This window comes from Rhea americana, unplaced genomic scaffold (genome assembly GCF_003343005.1).
Source record: "Rhea americana isolate MKP2758 unplaced genomic scaffold, rheAme1 scaffold_124, whole genome shotgun sequence".
Lineage (NCBI taxonomy): Eukaryota > Metazoa > Chordata > Aves > Rheiformes > Rheidae > Rhea > Rhea americana.
This window is the reverse complement of record NW_028185306.1, coordinates 1,826,650-1,850,714: the sequence shown is the minus strand read 5'-3', so window position 1 is coordinate 1,850,714 and position 24,065 is coordinate 1,826,650. Positions and strand designations below refer to the sequence as shown.

At 36.2% G+C, this 24,065-nt stretch overlaps 1 protein-coding gene across 1 annotated transcript in view; it reads left to right on the top strand.

The window, feature by feature from the left end:
- SLC4A10 (solute carrier family 4 member 10) overlaps nucleotides 1-24,065 on the top strand; it is a 99,946-nt gene that overhangs the window by 35,556 nt on the left and 40,325 nt on the right. The window contains exons 6-8 of the mRNA XM_085325902.1: nucleotides 6,837-7,025; nucleotides 18,552-18,643; nucleotides 23,030-23,187. Coding sequence (XP_085182028.1) covers nucleotides 6,837-7,025; nucleotides 18,552-18,643; nucleotides 23,030-23,187 — 439 coding nt within the window. The remainder of the gene's footprint in view (nucleotides 1-6,836; nucleotides 7,026-18,551; nucleotides 18,644-23,029; nucleotides 23,188-24,065) is intronic.

Below are 24,065 nucleotides of genomic sequence, written 5' to 3'. Positions count from 1 at the left end.
AATATTTTATCGATCACTTCTGGTATAGAACATATGCTAAAAGGAAGTCTGAAAAATCTATGTAATCAAAACAATTTATTTTGGATCTTGTCTCATCGTATTTGCCAAAAGCTAGCTGCACCATTAGAGAACTGCTTCACTGTGTTGTTCAAGTTGGCAGATGAAAATGTTCTCTTTTGATATTTTCATTTAGTTCCTTTGAAACTGTGCAGACTCTCAAATTACCATCTGTTTTTTTGATTGTAACCACTGAATGAACCCAAAAGGTTCTGTCACTTAAACGTATGATGCCATTTTCTGTCATTTGGTTCAAAAACTGTTCAGTCCAGGCTTTAATGGCAATACTTTCTTTATGATATGAATCACAGATCTCGCGTTTTCTTGTAGTTATGGTGAGTGTACTGTGAACAAATGTCAAACCTTGTCATATACAAACTGTGGACTCAGAGTTGACAGTTGTTCTTTGGTGGTTGCGTAATTTGAAATATGAAATAGTCCTTTATTTTAAATATGTAATTTAAACTTAATGAATTTGTATTCTTTAATTTAAGATTTAAYTATTTAATTTATTTATACCTGTGCTTTCCAATCCAGAGTTCTGACTGTTTTTTCCCAAGCAGTCTTTCAAATGTTCCTCACGATTGAATTTTCAATCTGTTTAACAGCTTAATCTTGTGATTGAGGTCACTGGACTCWGTGCTCAACAACTCAGGGTATTACCTCCCAAGTGTGCTATTTTATTGATTTCAGTAATATCATGTTAAGCTTTCAATCTGAACAAGTCTTGTTTTGCCTTTATTTGCTTTCAGCTATGTTACTTCATAATAATGACATATTTAAACTGGTTCCAATTTAGATTTTATTTCACTGGAGACTTTTGTTTCAGCTGTAACACTTATGTGGTATTATGTTTCTGACAGTGCTTTTGTGATAAATTTAACATTTATTACAAACATTGTAACAGGGCATGGGGTTGCCTGTGAGCAATCTGCTTTTTGGTTTGACCCTCCACCTGTCTTTTGTTCAGTTTTCACCTTGTCATGTCCTCAGGTTTTTGGCTCTGCTTGCTTTAGAGCTTGCAGTGCTGTGATTACTGCTGCAGAGAAGCCTTTGTCAGGTTTTGTTGCTTTGTCTTTGTAAATTGTATGTCTCTTACCAACTACTAGGTTGCATGGTATCTTTTATTTTATTTTACTTTATTTAAAAAAAATCTGTATTTTTCCATGCTAACCACAAATTTGGATTTTTTTTGATTTCACAGGAAGTCAATCTCAGTATTCATTTTGAATATACTGATAGAACCAATGGCACTCATTGCATTTATTCTGTTTATAGATGCAAAAGAGCTTGTTTTCCTCAGTCTCCATTATTTGGGTAGCAACCACTTTGGCACACTAGCATAGCTCTGAATTACAACACTGCTTGTCCTACAAGCTGTGAACTAGGGATTTTAGCCTTGTCTCTACTATTTAGTGCATGACACTTTTTTTGGATGTTCATATGTTTTGTGTATGTGCTCACTTTTGTTCTTCAGAGAAATTGGAGACTCTTACTTTAGAAAACAGATACTGTCATCTTTCCTTTTCAAGTAATTTAGCTGAAAATTTGAACAAAGYAGTTTCCAGTAAAATTAGAAGTAAAATCCAGCTCTCAGTCCACTTGAAGACTTTACCTCTTTGGATGAACAATCTAAACCAGCTAAATTAGATAACTTTTCTATAATCGCTGTTGTAAACACCAGAAGCAGGACTTGGTTCACAAATGCAGCCCAAGAGTCATTAATCTCCTATTGCTCCTAGTAACTAACAAACTGGGGAAGTGTATTAAGTGTCCCTGTTAGCGACAGATTAACGTAAAGGACAGCATTTCAATGGGATATCCTGCATAAAGGACAGTTTGATAACTGCTTGTGTTTCCTTCTCGACCTTTTTTAAGCTGGGGGACCAAACCAAACAAACGCTGGCTTTTAAATTAGGTTTTGTAGTCAGCTGTTGTTGCAATTTTGAGGAAGAGAAAAGACCCTTTTTTATTTTTTTTATTAATCTCTCATTTTGTCTTGTAATCACACAGTTACACAATTTGGAAGTTTGAGAGGTGTAAATACCATCAACCTTACTGATATGTGCTGGGTTCAGTTTATTCTGGTGTACACTGTCAATGACCACTTATTTCAAGAGAATACAAGCCTAGCAGTTCAAAATATTTTTTTTTTATGTTGTACAGCACAGAAAAAAGAGCTCTGGATCTTGTTTCTTTACTGACCAGTGCAGAAGACGGGCCCAGTTTAGTCTGTATACTTGTTGGACCTTACCTGCTTTTTCAGGGGAGGGTGAATGTCATTCRTCAGATAACTCTCATGGGTAGTTTGGTGCAAATGCAGTATACCTTCAATAAGTTTATTCTGTGTTTCATTCTGCAACTTTCCTGTAGTATTATGTGAGCGATTGTGCATGCTGGGAACCTGAAGCACTGGAGCACTCACTCTGGCTGCACTTGGGTGTCCCCATAATGCTCTCATTCACTTGGACTTGGGATGACTTGGGGGGGGGGGGGGGGTAGAGCACCCCCAGTAACAAAACTGTGGTGTTTAATAGATGTCTCCACAGTGAATGAAAGTGGCTTTTGGATCCTAGTTGACTCTAGGAGAGGGATAGATGCAGTTTGCTGTGCTGTGCTTGTACATGTGAGCCAGGCTGTGTCTGAACCAATTTGAAGTATCTGCATCCATAATGCTCTGATTCACAGCCAAGGTAAATTGTTCACAGATAATGAAGAGCTACATTTAAGTTATACAATTGCTCATTTAAGTGTTTGTGTGTGCTTGCAAAATCAATTTACAGATGGGTATATTTTATGTAAATGATATATTTTAACTAAGTCTGAATAGAGAAGGAGTGCTTGAAATTAAACAAGACTACTACAAAAGTGCAGATTTCTTTAAATCTTTTTAAATGGCTTAGGCAGTAAGAACATTTCACTTTAACAGCTTGGAAAATGATTTTGTGGTTGCATGATAAATCAAGATTCCTTACCGAGGAAGCATTCTACTCCAGTTTTTAATATCAGCAGGTACAGTATCGTCTGAGCAGTTAATRAAATGGGTTACGTTTTATTCCTGAGTATTTCATGTCTTGCTGAAAGTTCCACCTGGCTGTGAAACAACCTTAAAAAAAAATTAATGGTAAGCTGTGTCTCTGGCTAGAGTGATGCTCTGCATGATGTTACAGATCATTCCAGAGGAAAACATTTTCTCAAAAGAAAGAGACAACCCCCCAACTCTTGCTTTGTAATATTGCTGAACATAGAAACCCTGGAGAATCTCTGTTGTTATGTTAAAGTGCTGTGAAGCTATGGTCTGTATTCTTTTCTCTGTTTTGTTATATGGAAGTTGGAGAAATGGTCATGCAATTTGGATACTTTGGAAGGTCTTGTTTTTGCACTTCTGTAGCTACAGCTTCAGCTGGTGGGAGCATAGGTTTGTTATCTCGCAAGATCAGGAAAATACAGCCTGTTTTGAAAATGAGATGTTTAAAATACTTCTGTTTGCCATATACTGTCTGGTCATAAGCCCTGCTGCCTTTGTTTTCAAACCTGGCTTTACTATCAGGAGGATTAACCGTGGCATTTCAGAGACTGGGAACTTCTTTTAAAAGAGATATTGAGAGATGTGGAAGGGAGTTGAAGTGGAATCCAATAATGACAGGTGCCGATGGAGACAGTTTTTYGGACTTCGGTGCTATCCAAGTCTGCTCAGAACAGGTTTGGGGAAGACAGTGAAATACGGGAGTCTGACAATAWTCTAACTGCACTCCTACGGTTACTACTGCAAGCGGCCTTATATCAAAGGAATAACAGCTTGGGGTGTTGGTACTGAGGCAAGCAAACAAGTCTTTATTCTTCCAAAATATGGTGAATCTTCATTTTTTTTACATAACCATGTGGCAAAAGCCAGACAGTAAGGAGAAAGTTGTTGAAGACTCAAGGTAAGCCACTTTCTCCTCACTTTATCAGGAAACAAAAGTTGTTAGCCACTGTGCTGACACACAACTACCTCCTCAGGTTATGTGACTATTAATCTGGCAGAGTGCCCAATGAAGACAAGGAAAAGGATAGGGATGTGATTTTGTTTATCCTGGCATTTTCTCTCCTCAATTGAAACGTCTTAAATATTGATACCATCCTCAGCAGTTAATCTTTTTTAGTGTGTAATATGGAAAATACTGTAATTCCAGGAATGACACCAAGCAAATTGAGTTTCACTGTCRGTAAGCAAGGTTGGGACCACAACCCTAAATTTGCCTGTTCTAGAGGAGCCCTTTTTTTCAGTTCTTCCTTTTGATTTGTGTCTTAGAGCAACTCAAAGAAGGTAATCYTTGCTATTACATCTTCTATGATTTGTCTTTTGGCCAGCAGCATTATAAAGAGGGAGAAGGAGATCTTTTCAGTTGTACTCCAGCACAGATGCCCTAATCATAGAATTATAGAATCAGTAAGGTTGGAAGGGACCTCTGGAGATCATCTAGTGCAACCTCCCTGCTCAGCAGGGKCACCTAGAGCATGTTACAGGGTTGTGTCCAGGYGGGCCTTGAAGATCTCAAGAGGAGACTCCACAACCTCTTTGGGCAACCTGTTCCAGTGCTCCGTCACTCTCACGGTGAAGAAATTCCCCCTCAYGTTCAGGTGGAATTTCCTATGGTTCAATTTCTGCCCATTACCTCTTGTCCTGTCACATGGGGCAACTGAAAAGAGAGTTGTATATTTTTTTCTGAAGAGCACTTCTCATCTTATAGTGGAGTAAACTATTGGCCTATTTTGGGAATTTGCAATATGCAAATTCACGTCCAAAGCCTATCTAAAGGGGAGCTGGTCTTAACCTCAGGACAGAGGCAGTTCCTCAAAAGGCAATAGAACTGAGCAGAAGAGTGGACATCTTTCATGGAGCTGGCGCTTTGCTTTCTGTCTTGTATTCCAAATCTGTCCTTATTCTTGGCTCATTCTTAAAATCCTATAGAAGACTCTTTCTTTTGAACTTGTGTTATCTTCTGTCTTGCCTTTCTGTCGTTCGCCTTGCTGTCCTGCCTCTCTATCTCTTCCCTTAAATTTGAGAGTAATAAAAACAACATGTGGTGTAGGCTGGGAGTTGGTGTGTGGGGATAACTGACCTGGTTGGGTTTGAGATAACCTTGGAGTTGAAAGTGCCCTTTAGAGATAGATGAGGCATCTCCAAGATGGTTTTTAGCTTAGGCACAGCACCGGGCAGTATTACTTGTAGGCACAAGCTGTTAGGTCAGCACAGCTGTTAACGCTGTACAGAGTGCAATTGCTGGCTGGGGTTAAGTGCTGCATTGGAAATCTCTGCACAACTCTGTTGGATGTAAATACATCCATTATGTTTGCTTCTGTTTACAGATATCTTTGTCTATGGACCTCTCTTTTTGTATATCTGTCATTAAAAAGGGCTGTGGATTCTTTGATTATGTCTTCATTGTGAAATATGTGGGCTCAGACATCTTTATTGCTCTGAAATCATCTATGTATGACATCGGTTTATGTGGATATTGAGAATTTCAGAAAAACTGTGTGTGTGTGTGTGCTTATATATATATATATATATATATATATATATATGTAGTGTATGGTTGACTGTAGTAATTAAACTCTGCGTTTAACTAGTATGCTTGTAGTGCCTCTTATTCTCTTCCTTTTTCTCTTGCTCTTGGCAGCTATCAGAGACCTGACAAATTATGTCTCTACTTATTAGGATATCTACTTTTTATTTTTTCTGCTCTGCTTGCTCTGCCACTGAATTTGCTGGTGGAAATGAACCTGATTCCAACACAGAATCATGAACTGTCTGAATTTTCAGTACAGAAGGTTCTGACTCAGCTTATTATATCACTATTTCTGTGCAGCACAGTTTCTACTAACAGATAGGCAAGGACATTGTTTGCTTAAATGATGTTTTACTTGCTCTRATGCTTTTGCCTTCTTTTCCTTTTAAGTATAACTACTGTTGCTAGCAAGATTTTCCAAAATAGTTATTAAARAAAAAAAAGACTGAACAGTTTCTTTCCCACTTGAAATATATRATGCATATATTTATTAATATTTTTGAACAGGGATATTTAAGAGTGTTTTCTGCTGGTGGATTTCATGCTGAATCTTTTTCCAATGAGTGCAAAAATGGTTTTCATTATCTAGGGGAGAGTCAAGTTCACTCACAYATCTATGTAATGATTTTCTTGCATGGATGTATGCACCAGGTGGTAGAGTGAGATCCTATTAGGTGTTTCCAGAAAATGCTGCACATTTTTCTGTATCAGTGTATTTCTTATTACTGTGCTGAAAGTATTGTTGTTATAATTCTAAGGAATAAAGAGCTAGATTGTGATCTTCCRTTGTGAGTATAAAAGGAATGAAAAAGTTGTTTCTCCTCACAACATGCCAGTGCTGTGTGGCATATATGGTAGGGGTTATGAGGGGTGTGTGTGTGYGTGGAAAGGTACGCATCATGATGCTGAGTTTAAATGCATTATGCATGGGAGTTGTCAGGAACCGATTTCAAAGTTGCATAGATGACCTTAATTTGGCAACCATATGCTTTTTGAGGGATTGAATTTTACATTAGTAACATCCTTAAAAACTTTTTTTTTTGAGAATGAAACATCTCCAGATACCTTTTTACTGTTGAATTGTATTGCATTTAAATGGAGAAGGAATTGAGGCCCTTTATTTGAAATCCGGTAGGATACTAATTGTTATTATTGTAATTTCTTAAATAAAATCTTTCTTCTCTTGCCTCTTTATTTTATTACATTTATTTATGTATTTTTCAGATATGATTCTGGACCAACAGGTGGGCTCTGGACAGCTCAGTGAGGATGTTCGTCACAGGGTGCATGAGGCATTACTTAAACAGCATCACCATCAGAACCAGAAGAAGCTGAGCAACAGGATTCCAATTGTGAGATCCTTTGCTGATATTGGGAAGAAGCAGTCTGAGCCCCATTCTATGGATAAAAATGGTAATGCGTTGCTTTATTTTACATTTCAGAACTTCCAGTAGCATCTACCTGCTCAATATCCCATGTGCTTTTGTTCCAGCAGCTTGAGCTGAGAGTGATAGTCTGAAAAAAATTGCTGTGTCAAAATGATTCTTTTAACGGGAGAGTGGTTCCTCTTTTGAAATCAGGAACACACCTGTATAAATTTGGAGTTCAGAGCCATGACACAACTTATGGCTGTGAGATACCAAGTGAACTTGCTCAGGCGCTGGAAGTAGATTAGCTACATYAGTGTGGCACCTCATCCTGGGTAGCTGGCATTGTATATTATCCCAGGTGGAGTAGCACTCTAGTACAGCTACTATGCTTTTGGCACGCTCTGAGCTCCTTTAGACTGAACTTGCGCAACTTTGCACAGTGTTGCTCTAAACTGTGGACATAYACCATTGGTGCCAGAAATGTGATTTTATTACTTTTAATTCCTGTTAACCATAAAAGGCCTATTTATTTAAAGTGTAATGAATTGTTATAATAGTTTCTCAGTCCGTACACACACGCTAGCTTCTATTCTTGGATTTATATTTAAAGGCATCAGGGCTTGTGTTTTTGTAACTAAATGATAACAGAGTATACATTAGGTAGCATTCAACTGGTATTTCAGATTCTGTAGTGAACCCCAGCTTGTGGGGTTAGAAAATGAAGAAAGCATTCTCAAGATGATACTGTTGGAGGAAACAACAAARAACCTGTACATTGTTCTTACAGAAAATCACTTTTTGGAAAATTATATTTCAGGAAAGTGAGAGAACAAGTCTGCAGAATGCTTCTACAGTAAAGTATCAGCTAACTTTTTTCTTGTTTTTGTAGAAGCCCTTATAGAGGAGCCTTAAGCAAAGCTTTGTAGAAGCTTTACTGTTATAGTTTAATCATGGTAAAGGGTCTTTTTCTATTGCCCCTTCTTTAAATAAACACATACCCATGTAATGAAATTTGCAGCCAGATTTTGCAAACAGTTAAAATTACTTACTTATTATCCACTGTAGGTTTGTTTAGCCTCTACATCCAGTATCATCCCAATACCCACAACCTTTCTGTCCCAGCATCACTGAATTGTGCTGACTCTTATTCTAGAGTCAGCTGCAGTATAATCTCAGTCCCTTCTGCTCCTTCTGTCTTCTGGGCCCTGTTGAGCTCCCCTTTTGAGCACAAGGGGAGTGTGCGAGAGTTGTGGAGGTGCTTGGTCCAGAAAAGTGGGACTAATCGTATAGAGATGACTTTTTATTCCTTTTGTTTCAGTCATTGCCAAATAAAGGTTTAATAGGTACTTCTAAATATAGCCACTTCCCTGGGGAGGACTCTGCAACCTAGAARGCAGCATATAATTTCATCTGAAGCAGATATTAAGTAGAAACATTTTCATTATACCAATAAATCATTTTAAGATTTTAAGGCAAAGATAATACTCGTGGTTATTAAGATGTGTGTGATTGTCTATATGAATGTACGGAGTCATACATATTTGTGTGAATGTACAAAAGTAAAAGTAACTAGAACTATTTAAATTGTCTGTCCACTCCTAGGTAACTTTACTATTGATTCATRTGCCTTTACTGGTAGCTTTAAACACATATTCAGGAGGATGGAAATACAAATATTTTTAAAAAGTTAATCGCGTTCCTATTCTTTGATTTCCACAGGAGAAAAGAGGGAATATATTACAGTATATAACGGAAATGTTTAGGTGTTACCTAACAAATAAGTAATAGGTCTCCTTAAAAAGATCCTTCRGGGCAAGCTATGGAAATATCACAAGCCAAATTTCAGTAACTTTGTCTATTAGTGTAGAGTAGTGTGGTGTAGTAACAGCCACTTCAGTAACATCTCACTTTTGCCTAGATTTTTTGTGGGCATCTTCATTTCTTTATCTGATTCTCAAAGAAATAAATTCTGGTCAGCATCTAAGTGCATATTAAACACACTAGTTTCATAATCTCAATGTTTATGTGATTCTGTATGTAGGGAGAGACAGTCTTTACATGGATTTTATTTGTTTTTGCTTATTTTACAAGATGGCTGAATTCCAATTTGCATGCATTTGTAGAGGCTCCTCAGCATTTTAACCCCTAGTTAAAAACACGGTCACTTTCACTATGTTATTCAAATTAAGTTAAATTCACTGTAAATAATACAAATATACTTATATTTGTATTAACTTTAGGAATATTTATAGAGAAGGTAAATCAGTTTTGTATCTGAATTGTAGTAAAATTTTCCAAAAACAGTTGCAGCKCTCTCTATTCAGTTTGAAGAATTATTCTTCTACTTGTGCCTGTAAGTACTAGTGCATATTTGGCAGTCTTCTATTTTGAAGAGGTCCATGCAGTTGCTTGCCTGGTGATAAAATGRTTTATTTCAAATTTATCTCCTATGGTATATTACTGTGTTATGTTAAATAATTTGATTCTTCTTTTATTATCTTCCATGTACTAAAACTAGTATAACTTTTAGAAGAAGAGAAGTCAGTCTAAATCTTTGGTTTTACGAGGAACCTCAGTTTTTTTCTCCTYAGAACAAATAAAGTTATTAAGCAACTCATGTGCTTGAGTGGCAATAGTTGCCCCGATACTAAAAGATTAAAGGAGAGTGGAAAGAGAGATTATTCTGTAGAGCTGCCTAATTTCAGGCACACTGACTGCTGCTTTTTCTGACATWCTTCTGGGCAATTCTCTACCCTGGGTCCTTGCCATGCTACACAGCATGTAAATTATGCAGAAATCTACACTGAGTTTCTCGGCCTTGGGGAATCCTGCTGCCCTTAAAAGCTTGCCTGTGGGCAGGAGTGAGCTTTCCGATCATGCGCTCTTGCTGTTGCCTTGTGATCCACCTGCTGCAGTCCAGCTATAGTGCTGTGCTGGCTGTACCCCTATATTTCTTTTTAGATTGCCRTTTTAAAAATACAAATGTTGTACAAGCTTCTCTTAATACTACAACAATGAATTGTAAAAATGTGGATTTGGATCAGGTGAAAGCTGAARAAAAATGAACTACATATATGTAAAAGAGAACAATATTAAGAGATATAAATATCTTTTATTACTGTCAAGAGGGGGCTGTGAGTCACATCTTTGTTTCCTGAGGACAGACTGCTAAAATCCAGTCAGGGCTTCTTCTTAGCCTGCTTATTGCCATTGGTGTACACAGGTTATATAGTATGTATGAATGCAAAATGTTCCGGATATTGCCAACAGTACCAATCCTTCTCTCTCAGTTACAAAAAATGTATTAAAATAGTAAAACATTTTAATATTTTACTGCTCTCTGGATGAGAAGCTTGATTCACAGAAGACTGGCCCATCCGCAGGGGGCAACAAACAGATCGTCTTGGTGCTACTAACTAACACACAGCCAGGAGATGAATCCAGCCTTAGCAGAGGTCAAAGCTGTTCAGAAACTGTAGCGCTGGGAGTTGAGAAGAGCCAGTTCTTTCTCCCTGTTCAAATCAGAAAGGGAAGCTGGGCACTTCTGGACAAAAGGAAATCGTCGGTCTGATTAAATTTGGGTTTAGTGCAGACAGTGTAACTGATACAAATCTTAGTGGTCTGTAATCTGCGAAACAGGTGGTTCAGAGATACGTCCTTGCCATTCAGGAAGGGCATCTTTCTCCAAATTCTTGCCTATTTTATCAACTGTCTTGACTGTTTTTCAACATATCCCAGTCCAGATGTCAGGATCAATGGCTGAAAATGAAGACMTAAGCTTCCATACGGGGCTGTGCTACTAACAGACCACTGTGATATTTTTGTTGGAAGATAGTTGTACATATGTTCTCCCTCCATTTTTTCTTTGTTTAGGAGTCTGTCAGACCGCCTAATTAATTTCCTTTGTATTTAGTTGTATTATCTTTTGTTTACAATGGCTTTTCTTCACATCCTCTGCAGGGCTAAGATGTCAGGGTGCTATGGATTTACCATGCATTTTTAATGCTGCCATGCTGTGTTTAACTTTCACTTTTCATTAAGCATCAAAACTGTGAGAATTAAAAGCCTGCCTTTGATGTTCCAATAAAAACCGACAGTCAAATTTGGCATAAGAGCAGCAAAAAAAATTTTTTTTTGTAAGGCTGGGTTGACACCACATACCCAGAATGGAAGATTGCAGACAACTTTAGCATAGCTTGTCTAAAAGTTATGCTGAAGTTATGTCTAAAATGTAAAAAATATGAATCTTTGTTGTTAATAAGTCATCTTTAGAAACTTTGATTGGAGAACAGTTTAGCTGATTTTAGGAAGATTAATAGGTTCTTGACTCAGCTACTTGAGAATTGTGTCTATAAATTCCTATGGCATGGTTTAAAATGCCAAATCCAGTTACAACTGTACAACATCTTTCTATTATTATAGGGATGCTAAAGTAATTTTGTAAGCCTCTCCACTGTTACAGACAATTCTGCAATTTAGAATTTAAGTGTATATAGCAAAGTAACCAATTCAGTGAAAGTGAAATTAGGAAAAGTTTTCACAATGTAAATTTTAGCTATTTCACTTTTAGTGTTGACTTCAGAGTATATGTGTGTGTATAAGATGGGATCTAGTAGATTGTTTATTGAAAAAGGTTGAAGAAYGAGGAACTTCCGTCGTAGGATATGGGACTTTCTGACAAGGTGATGGGAATGTATTTTACAAGTAGATTCTTTGTCCATTTTAACAAGATCCTGTGCATGTTTTCTGTTGCCTGTGTGTGCTGTTTATGTATGCTTCTTCTTCCTCAGCATCAGAACGCACATCGTGACTGATTTTGAGAGATTTTGAGATTTTAAGCAGAGGTTTATCAGAAAGCAATGGTATATGATGGTATATTAGGCATTTTAAACCAGATATTCTCAGAGTTAACAGCATGAACTGCTGTAGCAGCTTAGTTTGTGTGCTTTTTTTTTTTTTTTTAAGTCTTTCTCCAGTGATTTCAATCAGCATGATTTGCCAGTTTGTGCTTCTTCATTGTTTTATGACAATAAGCACATGCAGAGGAGACTAAGACAACGCTTGAACATCTAATTTAGGACAATATGCTTTAGTATCCCAGAAAGTCTAAATTACTAGTTATGTGATGGATATTTGTTATTTTTATCTGAGTTTCCTAATCCTTGTGATCAGTTCAAGCATTTATGCCATAACTTGGTGCTAGCTTACAGCATGTGAAACTCAAATGCTGTATGCCATATGGAGAGACAGGCATTGCTTGGACGCATATGAGGAGGAAGGGAGGCATTCCTGGGTAAGTGGTCATGTTCCTCCCTCTTGGGGATAGGTTACAATGAATGTCATATGTATACCAGAGTTTTCTCCCAGAGGTGATCTTTGCTCAGGAGGATTGCTCCAGCTTTACTTAAAGTGAAGCCAAACCCAATGATAGTTAATTCCAGCTTAAATTTAGCTAATTAGCTATTTTTCTTGTTTCAGATTCTTTTCAAATGTATTAATTTTAATGAACATAAATCCACGGGTTTTTATATCATTGAAATATAACTTGTATTTAAAAACATCTGCATCTGATATTTATACTTTCTTTCTCCACATTTCCTTGTACCCATGATAAAATGGTAATTTATATGTATACAACTGTATCATTCATCTTTGTATTTCTTTATTTTGCTCTGTCTTTGTTGTGTCTGTCTCTAACAGGCTCATCTCATCTCTGTATCTTCCTCATCTCCTATCCTTTGGGTTCTGTAAACTCCTTGAAGGTTCAGAGGTAGTATAAATACATGTTCTTGCTTGGGCTTCCGATCATTTCAAATGTACACCCATGTCTTCATCTCAGTTTGTTGATAGCATGCACTTTCTTGCTAGAGTGATTTAAAAATACCTCAGGCCCCCTGTAAGCAGCTGTGGCACATTTGTGTGGAATTATGTCCTTTTCTTGGAGAAAAAATGTGATATTTAATGCCATTTCTTTACAAATCCATTTCCTTGCATTGATTTGTAAAATTGCAAATTATAGCATTTTATTAAAAAAAAAAAAAAAAAAAAAGCATGACTTCATGTGAATTATGTTTGAGATTCAGGCCTAGCATTAGAAAAACTGGTAAATTGATTTCTTCTTTATTATCTTGGATATATATCATTGGAGAGCACCAAATTCTGCTTGCAATTATGCAGTTACTGTGGGAATGACAATGCTCCTTCACTGATTTAAAATCTTATGCAGCAAGAGGCCTAAAAGTACATATTCAATTCAGCCTACAGAGATGGTATTACTGCTCTGTTGTATTGGAACTTTACCATATGCTTAGCAAAAAATTACTGCTTTTTGAACTTTGCTTTTAGATCTGGACCCTTTGTTTTCTGATGTGGACAGTGAGTACATTCAGATTTGGGAAGCTGATAACTGGTTACAGTGAAAAGCATGAAGGTTGTTATAGTTGGCTTGCAAAAGAGAAAATTATTTGGGAATGGGAAGAAATTATACATTTTAGAAAAATAAACAATAATTTCTTGTTAATTGCTTCTGGTTTGTTTGCATTAACTGCAATTTGTATCTGCATACATTGTTCTTGCCTTTTGTCATGGCATTGTAGAGACCTCTTGGATTTTGATTAATAAACACAGTGGTCATAGTTAAAGGTCTCCACTTGCAATCACTTTAACTTTGAATTTTGGGGAGTAAAAGTATGTTGTATAATACATTCACTTCCTTTTTTTTTTTTTTTTAAATTGACAGGCCTAATAGTTGAAAATGTTGAGTGCTCTGATAATCTATAAATGCAAACATCTATTATTGTAACAAATGTGGACCTTACTTTGATGGTTCTGACTTTTAAATGTTTTGTCTTTGCATGAAATAATGTATTATTTTAATTTTTTGCTCTTTTCTTCAAAGCTGTGACAGTTTCACACTACCTGAAAAAAACATTCATTTTCTATGCACACTGATTTAAAATACAGTTTTAAAAACTGTTTTGGCATGGGCTTTCTAATACATAGATAAGCCTTAACACACATTTTATTGTGGGTTTATCTGCTGCATATTAAGTTCCTTTGAATGTAGGCTGGGTATTTCAATGATACCACATTGTACATTTGATCGACTGATACTTAAAAAATGTGAATGGCTCTCTGACTTCTCAAAGAATGCAGCTCTTCAAATGCTTTATGTAGACAGATTGCAGTACAAATCAAAGCTTTTAAACTTTAGATTTATAAGACTCCAAGTTCTGTATTTCACTCTCAAAAAGTAGAGTACTGTATTCACCCCTACAATGTACAAATAAGCGTTTTATTCTAGAGAGCTGACATGGAACTAGCAAGGACTGGGCATAGAAGAACAGAATGAACAATAAGGCTGTTGCTGCTCTTAATCCTGCTTAYAGGGAATTGATGGTTTATGCATTCACCATTCTCATCAGCTTAATTCCTCTATTGCCAGYTCAAAGAATTAATAAATAGTTTGAGGTAGACCCTCACTGAAATCAACAGACTGGCTTAAAATCAGGAGATACACATGTCCTTGTTGGATGAAGTTGGGCATGATGAATGTTTTTCTCAGATCAGACATTTAAAGCCTGGCTGGCATTTGATAGTGACAGTGTGAGGGGTTTTGTTTATTTGCTTTTTTTTATTTTGTTTTGTTTTGTTTGGATTTAGTACTTGAAGGCTCCCATATTATAAGGATAAAGTTTGGAGAAAATCTGACATTGGTGTAACTGTGTTCCAGAGACAGTTTGATATAGAGATCACTGCTGGAGTTTTGGTGAAAATTTGGGAATATACATATATATATATATGTGTATGTATATATATATATATATATATATACACACACACACACACACACACACACACACACACACACACACACACACTAGGTGTAGTACCAATAACCCTCCTTAAAGAGAAAAAAAGTTGCTAAAATTAGAATGAGGTCAAAGATAAAGAATATATATATTTGCCTATGTGCATTAGCAATCTGAATATTTTTAATGATATAGGAAAACTAGTGTAGCTTGGTTATGCAACTGTTTACTGGGCTGCAGTTAATGTATGTTTGGTTCTTCAAGAATTACCTGTGTCCTTAACAGTATTCACCTCAAAGAAGATCCCTTTAAGTCAGTGTGAAATTATACACAAAATTAAGTTCATTTATGAATCCTTGTGGCTTATAGCTCAGGAACTGAGGAAGCCGGCAAATATAAAAATAGCCATGTAGATGCCTTGCAATCCTGCTCCTAGGCAGAGGGCTGCCATGGCACTATGTCCACCTGTTTAAAGTGCAAGGTTTATTAACATTTGGTAAACTAAATGTGTATAGGAGCAAAAATCTTTCCAAAAACAGTAATCTTTTGCCTTTTTGTTGAAGGGCATCTAGACTCCAAGGACAAGTAACCAGCTTGCCATTTTACTGAGTATATTGTTAGATAAATAAACATGTATTCATACAGCGTGTTAAGATGCTCTTAGAAAATGTGACTACCATATAGTTAGGTAATTTTACTTTTCACTACTTTCTCTATTTTATATCTGTGATTGTTATTCAATCCAGTAATAAAAAAGAACTTGTTCCAAGATTCAGAAAGCTGTCTTAAATTACACAGCTGTTTAAACATCTCTTACTTAATGCCTCAAGGTAAACTTTTGTTCTTTCAGATTATTCCAGCATATGGGAAAATCAAAGTTTGAGGTCTTCTGTTGGCACAGAAAAAGAACATATGCTATTCTTATGTACTTCACTTACTGACTGTGGCTTTTATTTCTCATCATGTATATTTTTACTCCCTAAAAGAAAAGTGGATACAACATTTAAAGTTGGCATTTATACCACTATGCTAATTGTTCAGAGGCTTCTGACACCTTAAATTATGATGTTGGAACTTCGGTATTCATAACATCTGGCCCATGCTCTGACTCTGTTGTAGGTCAAAAATTTTATTTCTCCTAGCAGATGTTCCTGCTCTCATTTTCTTGAATTTTGGGGTCCAGAATAAAAGAATAAATGTAAATTGAAAATTAGTGACAGGGATAATGGACTACCATCTGTCTTGCTTTCCTGTGAATAACATCTTTATAAGATAGTGTGTGGTAGCATGAGTAATTATTACAAATGTTTCTGCCTTCCTAGAACCTGGAATATTAAGAAGCATCTAAAATTATGGAAGTAAGAGTTATGCAAGCCTAAATTTACTGAGTTTAGGATTTCCTGCCAGTYAGTCAGGGCAGAAATCTTTCCTGAGCGTTTTATGACTCCTTTTATAGAATCACATTATAAATCACAAAAATAGAGCAGAAATCATATTTTTCTATTCATTTTAAGAGTTAAAAAACTGCAAGGTATTCTAAAACACTGCTAAATAAATTTAATATAGAAAAAYATAAGCATGAAAACAGGAAGTAGTGTATGTTAATACATAGTGTGAAAGTGATGGTGAAGCACCTTGTCACAATTATAGAACTCAGCAGTATTTTTCTTAAGTTCTAATTAGAACAGACAAATTGAATGGCTGTTTTTAAGCAACTTGCATATTTAATAATCAGTGCTCTCCAATTTGCAAAAGTTTTCCCCTGTGACATTTCAGGAATTAATACACTATTTTATGTGAATTCTTTTAAGTTACATAACTATGTTCTTTTCTGAAATTAAACCATTATTCTTCTCATATAAAAATTCTAATCCTGACTTACTTTTGTTGTAACTATTTGGTTAGATTAATATGCTAGTTTTTCTGTCATGTTCTCTTTATTTCACTGTAGTGCTGAAGAAAATCTCCAATTTCTATTCTTATTTTGATCTTTCTTTTTTCCTAAATCAGAGAGAAAACTGAAATATTTACATTTTTAAGAGTTACATTTAGTAATAAGATTTCTAGTAATAAATTTTGAAGTGTTCTGTTCCAGTGCTTCTAACCAAATTGAAATCTCTCTAGCTAAGCTACCAGGATGCAGCACAAGAGGCTAAAAACTGTTTTGTCCCGTGGGAGATTTGCTTAGTGAAACATGAAATGTTGGTTTTCGTGAAAACCCACCTCTTCCTTGAGCAAGTGTTTCAGCTGGAAGTTCATGGTCAGATTTAGACAGGGGTTCTATATTGCTTGGCTGTGACAGAAAGCTGGATACTAGAGGTTTTGGGCCACAGTGAAGGTACTCTTGCAAGTCTCCTGTTTTCTTTGGACCAGATTCTGCAAAGTGCTCTGCATTTCCTAATTGTGGCTGAGGATCTACTCGGACTGCAAGTGTGTGTACCAAAGATGTGAGAGGGCATGCCATGATTTTTTGAAGTACCTAAGCAGACGATGTGCCTAGCTTGGGACTTTCTGACTGTCTACATCTCCAAGTATCTTGAAAATATGGTCTTCATCACTATGCAGTTTAGGTTGGTTTTTACCAGAACTAGTGTTTTTTACATTCTAATTTCTCAGTCATATAAGAGACTATTTGCCATGGAAATAAATGCACACTTGAGACAAGGTGTTCACTGTGGGCAGTTGGACTCTACACTTACTCCTGGGAATTTGTTAGGGCAGTAGGAGATAGCTGGCTCATAGATTTAGTACTTCTTTCTGCAGCTTGTTATGGTGTTCAGAGCTAGGAGCTGCTCCTGCCTTGTCTGTGTCAGGGAGAGAGTAAGAGTGAAGGTAAATGGRGTCTTCAGTGCATGGGGTTTGCGTGCTGCCCTGCTGCCCCACAACGTCAGCGTGTGCGCCATGGCCTTTAGCCATGCACGGGTATAATGTTGGCATTAAGTAAAAATACGCTTCATGTGACATTTGCTTGTTTCTTAATCCTGTTTTTCTTTCTTTTTCTTTCTTTCTTCCTTTTTKTTTTGCCTCTGCTAGCAAAATTTTGTTGGTCACAAGCCTTATTGTTTGTTTATATAACACTGACGTATGCTTAAACACTTCTCATCTTGAGATATTTTTAAAACTTCTACAAAATACTTTCCTTGCTAAATCGCCACTGGATTTTTTTGACAATGTACTTACTGAAGCATTTGTTTTATCCACATCAATGTTGAATTGATCAATACCGAGTTTTTAAATCATCTTAGTTACCAATACAACTATTTTTTTTATAGCAGCCCACTTCTGCACTGTGTTTTGTAGTTGTTATCACAGTGAGGACATGCTTAAAACACAAGAAATTTATTCATATTAGAAATCTTTTATTTGGTGGGAAGTACTCTAGTAGACAGATATTGCCAAAAATTAGCAGCTCCTCAAATTGCTACAAAGACTTTGTAAAAGCAGGACATTTTCAAAAGTGATATTTTAAAAATCATAAGCTTTGATTGGCATAGAAATTTTGTTTTCCAAAAATCAAGACCATATTTTACATTTTCTAAATTACATTCTCCAATTCTTAGCTGCACATTATAAAAGATCTATCTTTTGAGAATGTGTTATTCTAAATAAGTCTTTAATTAAAATTCCATGCTTAGATATGTTTCATATGTGTACAATATGAAATATGTATGCTCTTTAATTTTAACAGCTAGTGCACTGAATGTTGGTTTATTTATAGAAGTTACTGTTAGTATTCTGTAATAATGATTTTTTTTTAGCAGGTCAGGTTGTTTCCCCACAATCTGCTCCAGCCTGCATTGAAAACAAAAATGATGTGAGCAGAGAAAACAGCACTGTTGACTTCAGCAAGGTAAGTGTTCACTTACTGCAAGGACAGCTTCCTGGCTATAAAATAGATCTTTTAAATTAAATAAAATGAATCTGTGTGAATCAGGAAAAGCTGTGACATGGCAATTATGCTTCAGTATTAGTTTTCATGTGTATTGCAACACAGAATTTCTATGTAACAGAAAATAATTTTTCATTTTCCCAATAAATTACTAGTAACAAGAAATCACAGTGCAAGAACTTAGATAGGCATTTCATTGCATAACAGTATACTAGGTATACAAGTGTAGGGGGAGCTTTTACAAATGAATAGAGAATTATCAAAATAGGAAAGTAATTTAGACTTCTCATAATCCAGGTTTACCTCTCAGATTTATACTTTTTGTAGAAGTACATGGATGAATGCGAACTGTGCTTTTTATAAGCTGATCTCATGGATTCCAGATGTCTCAAACAGAATGTGTTTCTGTAAACCTATAACTTAATTCTTCTGGCAAGGCAAGTTATTTCAGTACACTTCACAAAAGATGTTAGCTGTTCAGTGGTGGAGATTGTAATGACACTTCAGCGTTAGATAGCAAAGAAAAGCAAACAGCCTCTCAGCTTTAATGTAATGGAAGATCCTAATTTAAGGAGTCTGTGTATACCTAAAACAGACTGTCACATTAGATACAGGCAACAGACTGGACAGGAATAGATGACTTCAGCTGACACTTCAATACAGCAAAGGTTGAATAAGTGAAAAAAAGGTGGTTTAAACCAAAATTCTGAAGAACAGTTCTTTGAGTCTGTTGAATCTCAATGTTAACTGAGCTAGCAGTAGAGTTATGTGATTGCTCCATCTGGTGCCAGACTCACTTCCTAGCAGCAGTAGCAGCAGTTGAATTCTTGAGTGAGCATGCTAGAAGGAGGAATGCTATATGGCCAAAATAAAGATAGAGAAAAAATCTTTTTGTCAGAGGTGGCAGTGACATGTTAAAAATTTCATGCTAATCCTTTAAAATAGTCTAAATGAAGAATATAGAATGTAACGCTTTTGAAAAGTATGTGTATTTGTTTTCTGTTATTTATCTTAAAAGTGTTAATGAAAACATTTATTGTGTTCTAATATTAACATTTTTGTAAAGAATATCAAATATAAATAAAGCTGTCTATTCAAAGTTAAGCTCTGTGGAGATGAAGCTTTTAACAACCCAAAGGGAATAAAATGACTTTCAGCAGTACTTTTCATGCATGTTTCCACAATTGATTTGAGTCTTTAGTCTGTCAAATTCCAAGTCCATTTTCTAGCAGCACAGTTTTTGCATTAAACAAGAATGGAGGTTGTACCTTCCCCTTGATCCCTGTGATTCTTCCCCTACTAGTTCCCTAGCACTGTGCTTCTGTGGATCAAAAGAGCTTCCTCCTGTTTTAACTGATATGATAGGTGATCAAAATGTCATCTTTTGCCTATCCTTCAGTTCCTCAGCAGTGTTAGATAGCAACAAGAATTTTAAGAGTATGAAAAAAACAACTGCTGTCTGCAGGAATGAAGAAGGAATAAAGAATTCTAATCAAAGCACATTTTCTGACTGAATGTCTTTAAATAGAATTGTTTATCCTCTTGAAGATGCATATGTAAAGTACAATATCTCCTTGAAATGTGCTATTGCAGTAACTCCCAATGGTTCTAATTGGAATTATATGCACAGACTGAGAAGAAAGTAGAGCAATGTACTAATTTTCTCTCGAGTGTTGTGATTTCTTGCTCTAGTTTTGTTCCACATATTAATTTCATTTATCTTTTACAAAAAAGCACCTTCGACCAGCTCTCTTATTCTCTCCTTGCTGAACTATTTCCCTTGGGCTACTTCTAATATTCCAGATTTTGGAGTTGATTCAAAAAGCTGACTTAATCTGTGTACAGTGCTGAGCCTATGTTGATTGTATTTGTATCTATTTATGAATAACGTGAGATTCAGCACTAAAAGCTGTGTCTTGAATGTTACTTCAGTAGCATAAAGAAGGAGACAAAGTTTCTTATGTTTGTACTTGTAAATGTGTCACTCTTCTTCCTCTGAGGACACCACTAGGACTTCATATTCCCAGGACAATATAGAGGTGGTTTAAATGGTCTGTCATCACTTTGTCTTGTGCCTGAATAGGGTGAGGTGACAGTTTAAGATTTGTGTCTGGCTGGTCCCTGCTTCTTATACTAGAGGCTGAAGTGATTCCCTGCTGTCCTAAGATACAAAATACRCACAGAGACGGCACCCCTGTCCCTTCTTATGGCAACGCTCTGTGCCTTGCCTGGCACAGTGTTTCTGAATCCAAGCTCTGTCCCATACCAAAAACATTTTACTTTTTCCAAATTTCATGTGAAATAGTTAACTTTTTCTTTGAATACTGGATGGCTCTTATAAATAAATTAGATTAATACATGCTTTCCCAAGAAGTGCTGTTGAGTAGTCAATTTATATTTCTGCTCTAGGCGAGGATCCCCCCCCCCCCCCCCCCCCCCCCCCACACACACACACATATGCTTTTCAGTCCTCATGGTGCCCTGGAGAGGAATGGAATCAACACTGGTGATTTGCTTTTATATCTGACTTGAGCGTAATGGAACTCTTTAAGTTCTAAGTCCTGGATGTGGCTCAGGTTAGGGCACAGATTAAAGTGCAAATTAGGGCTATCTAACTAAAAAGTCCTTCTGTGGTTTGTTAGATTAACTGAAGCATTTAAAGAATATAGCTTCTCTCTTGGCCTCGAACTCACTCCAGTGCCGCCTTTGCATCCTGCTTATCTGCTTTCATTAGGTAGCGAGAGCGAAACATAGGATTTGGGCCCAAGTTTGATGCTTCTTTGTCACCTACTTTGCTTTGAATTAAAGCTCTGTTCACAACCTACAAGACCTTGGAATCTCAAGCTATACAAGAAATACATCTAGGGATACTTTTCAGTGGACAGGAGACTGATGATTTCTCTCAGATGTAAATCTTGACCCTGTGATCTGAGTAGTCRTGGAACATTACAGCTGTAGCATGTGGTACATGAGACCACCTTAAATCACATTAAATCATTCATAAGGCAAAAACACTGTAGAATGCACATTTGAGTTGCTCTGTGCCTGAAAGATTGTTTTTTTTCCTGTCAACTGTAAATGATCTAATACTCCAAAATAAGGTGCAAAGTAAATCTGTCTATAAACTTGGGTTTTGTGTTTAACCCTGAAGAACTATTTTGTAATTTGGATGAGGAAGACAAGAATTTAGCTCACTAGTGTCTTTGTTTGAAAAAGTACCTGGAGTCCAGCTTTCCAGGTTGATTTGATGATTCTGTAACTTAGTGAAGTATTGGTCATTATTCTAGAGATCGGATTAAGATAACATTAGACATCTCCTTGTGATCTCAGAGCAATAAGATTTCATAACGCAGGCAACTGTGTTATATCTGAATTCTGATTTAGTGCCAGAGCCATTTGCAAGAAAACAATTTTCTAAATATTACCAAAAACTAGTACTGACAGATGGCTGTAAGATAGACATTAAAATGGTCCACTTTAACAGTTTATATTGGATTTGGTTGCTGTTGTTGTGTTTAGATTAATAAAAGAAAAGCAAATGACAAAAATCATGCATTTTGAAATGTAGACAATACTGGTGCATAATGAAACCAAACATATATTATATACTCTATTACTCCATGTCAATCTTTATCATAGAGTAAACTGTAGACTGATACTGAGGAAATAATACAAATAAACACATTATTGCTAGGTAAATAGCTAGAGTTTATATAGCAAGGCTATGAAGAAGCTGTTTGTCCATCCTTCTTCTCAGCTGTCAGCTCCACTGCCTTATAGCTTCAGGTCTTATTCTACTTTGCTCTTTCAATTTTTGCTTGAGACAGTTGTGGTCATATTTTATATTCTGTTATTTTCAGTAGATGGGAAAGTACCTTCCACCAAATCTGACAATCAAATACTTTTGACTTTGGGTAGTAGCAGGAAAATTATAGGTAGTGGAGGCTGTTCTCATTATAATGTTGCATCTATGAACAGTAAATTCATGTTTTCCATGATTGTTAATTATGGAAAAATGAGTGATTTTGACTTCTTAAATAGTGAATTAATGTTAGAAAAAAGTACTAATATGTTCCTATCAAAATTTTRATTGTGATTTGCAATCTTTATAAATTAATTCTGCAGTACTTCARCTATATTTCCAAAGCATGATTAGCCAAATGCTGAAAGACTGGTTGCTATGTTATTCAGAAACACTTAAAAATATTCAGCCAACTAGAATAGTRGGAACTATAAGATTAAAATAACTAAGAGCACAACCAGTAACCAGAAAAATAATATCCGCAAGCTAAATAGACTTTGYTTTCTGTCAGCTAGCTTTTAGGGTAACTTAGCATACTTTTCCAGGTTGATCTACACTTTATGAAAAAGATACCACCTGGAGCTGAAGCATCAAACATTTTAGTTGGAGAACTGGAGTTCTTGGACCGTGCGGTTGTTGCATTTGTGAGGTTGTCTCCTGCAGTGCTGCTCACAGGCCTAGCTGAAGTTCCAATTCCAACAAGGTACTGTTAGATTTACTTCTGTCCATGTTTTTCTAAACTGTGTTCCTTGTGGAGAAAGGGTGGTGTGGCCTTCAATTTTATCATTTGTTGAGTTGTGAATTTGCTTCTTCATGAGAGGGACATCTCTCTGCTCAGCCTTCAAGTGATCTATAGGTGTATTTAGGAACAAGCCGTCTGTGTGTGAAGGTAATCATTCTTGGAAGTAAACATGATAGCTTGCCACTTTTATAAGTTACAACACAGAATATATCTTACACACATTGGTAATACTTCAGATGAAATACAGTGAGGCTGAAGTAACAGTCAGAAAAGAGGTAGAATATTTCACCTGGCTGGAACTGAAACTACTTTTGTGATACTATGTAATTACATCTGGAAGAAAAAATGATGAAGGAACTAAGTAAAAGGAAAAAGCAAACTGTGATTTGATTGACAAAGGATTGAATAGATGAAGAACAAGATATAAATATCACAATACTGTAAAACTTTTTTGTGAGATACTTGAGCAGAAATGAATGTGACTTTGGATCCTAAATTCTTGTTTGTTGAAACTTTATTGAAATATTTTGATTTTGAGAGGAGTTTATCAGGAGTGGATTTTATGTCCAAAACAGACTTTGTAGCCAAAGAGAAAGATTCTTTTCAGAATAACAATATGCCCGTGATTACAGCATTCAGGTAGATCTGCAGATATGTTGTTTCCTGCTGGTATTAATTTGGATCAAGAACCCAACCCTATTCTCCCATCTCTGAGTTCAATGGTTTAACTGTTGTGTAGTCTCTCTCTCGCTTTTTTTTTCTGTATGTTCATATGTTTGCCTACGTATTCTTTCTCTCTTTCCCTTCCCTCTTTCAGCTTTTATAATTGTAGAATTCCA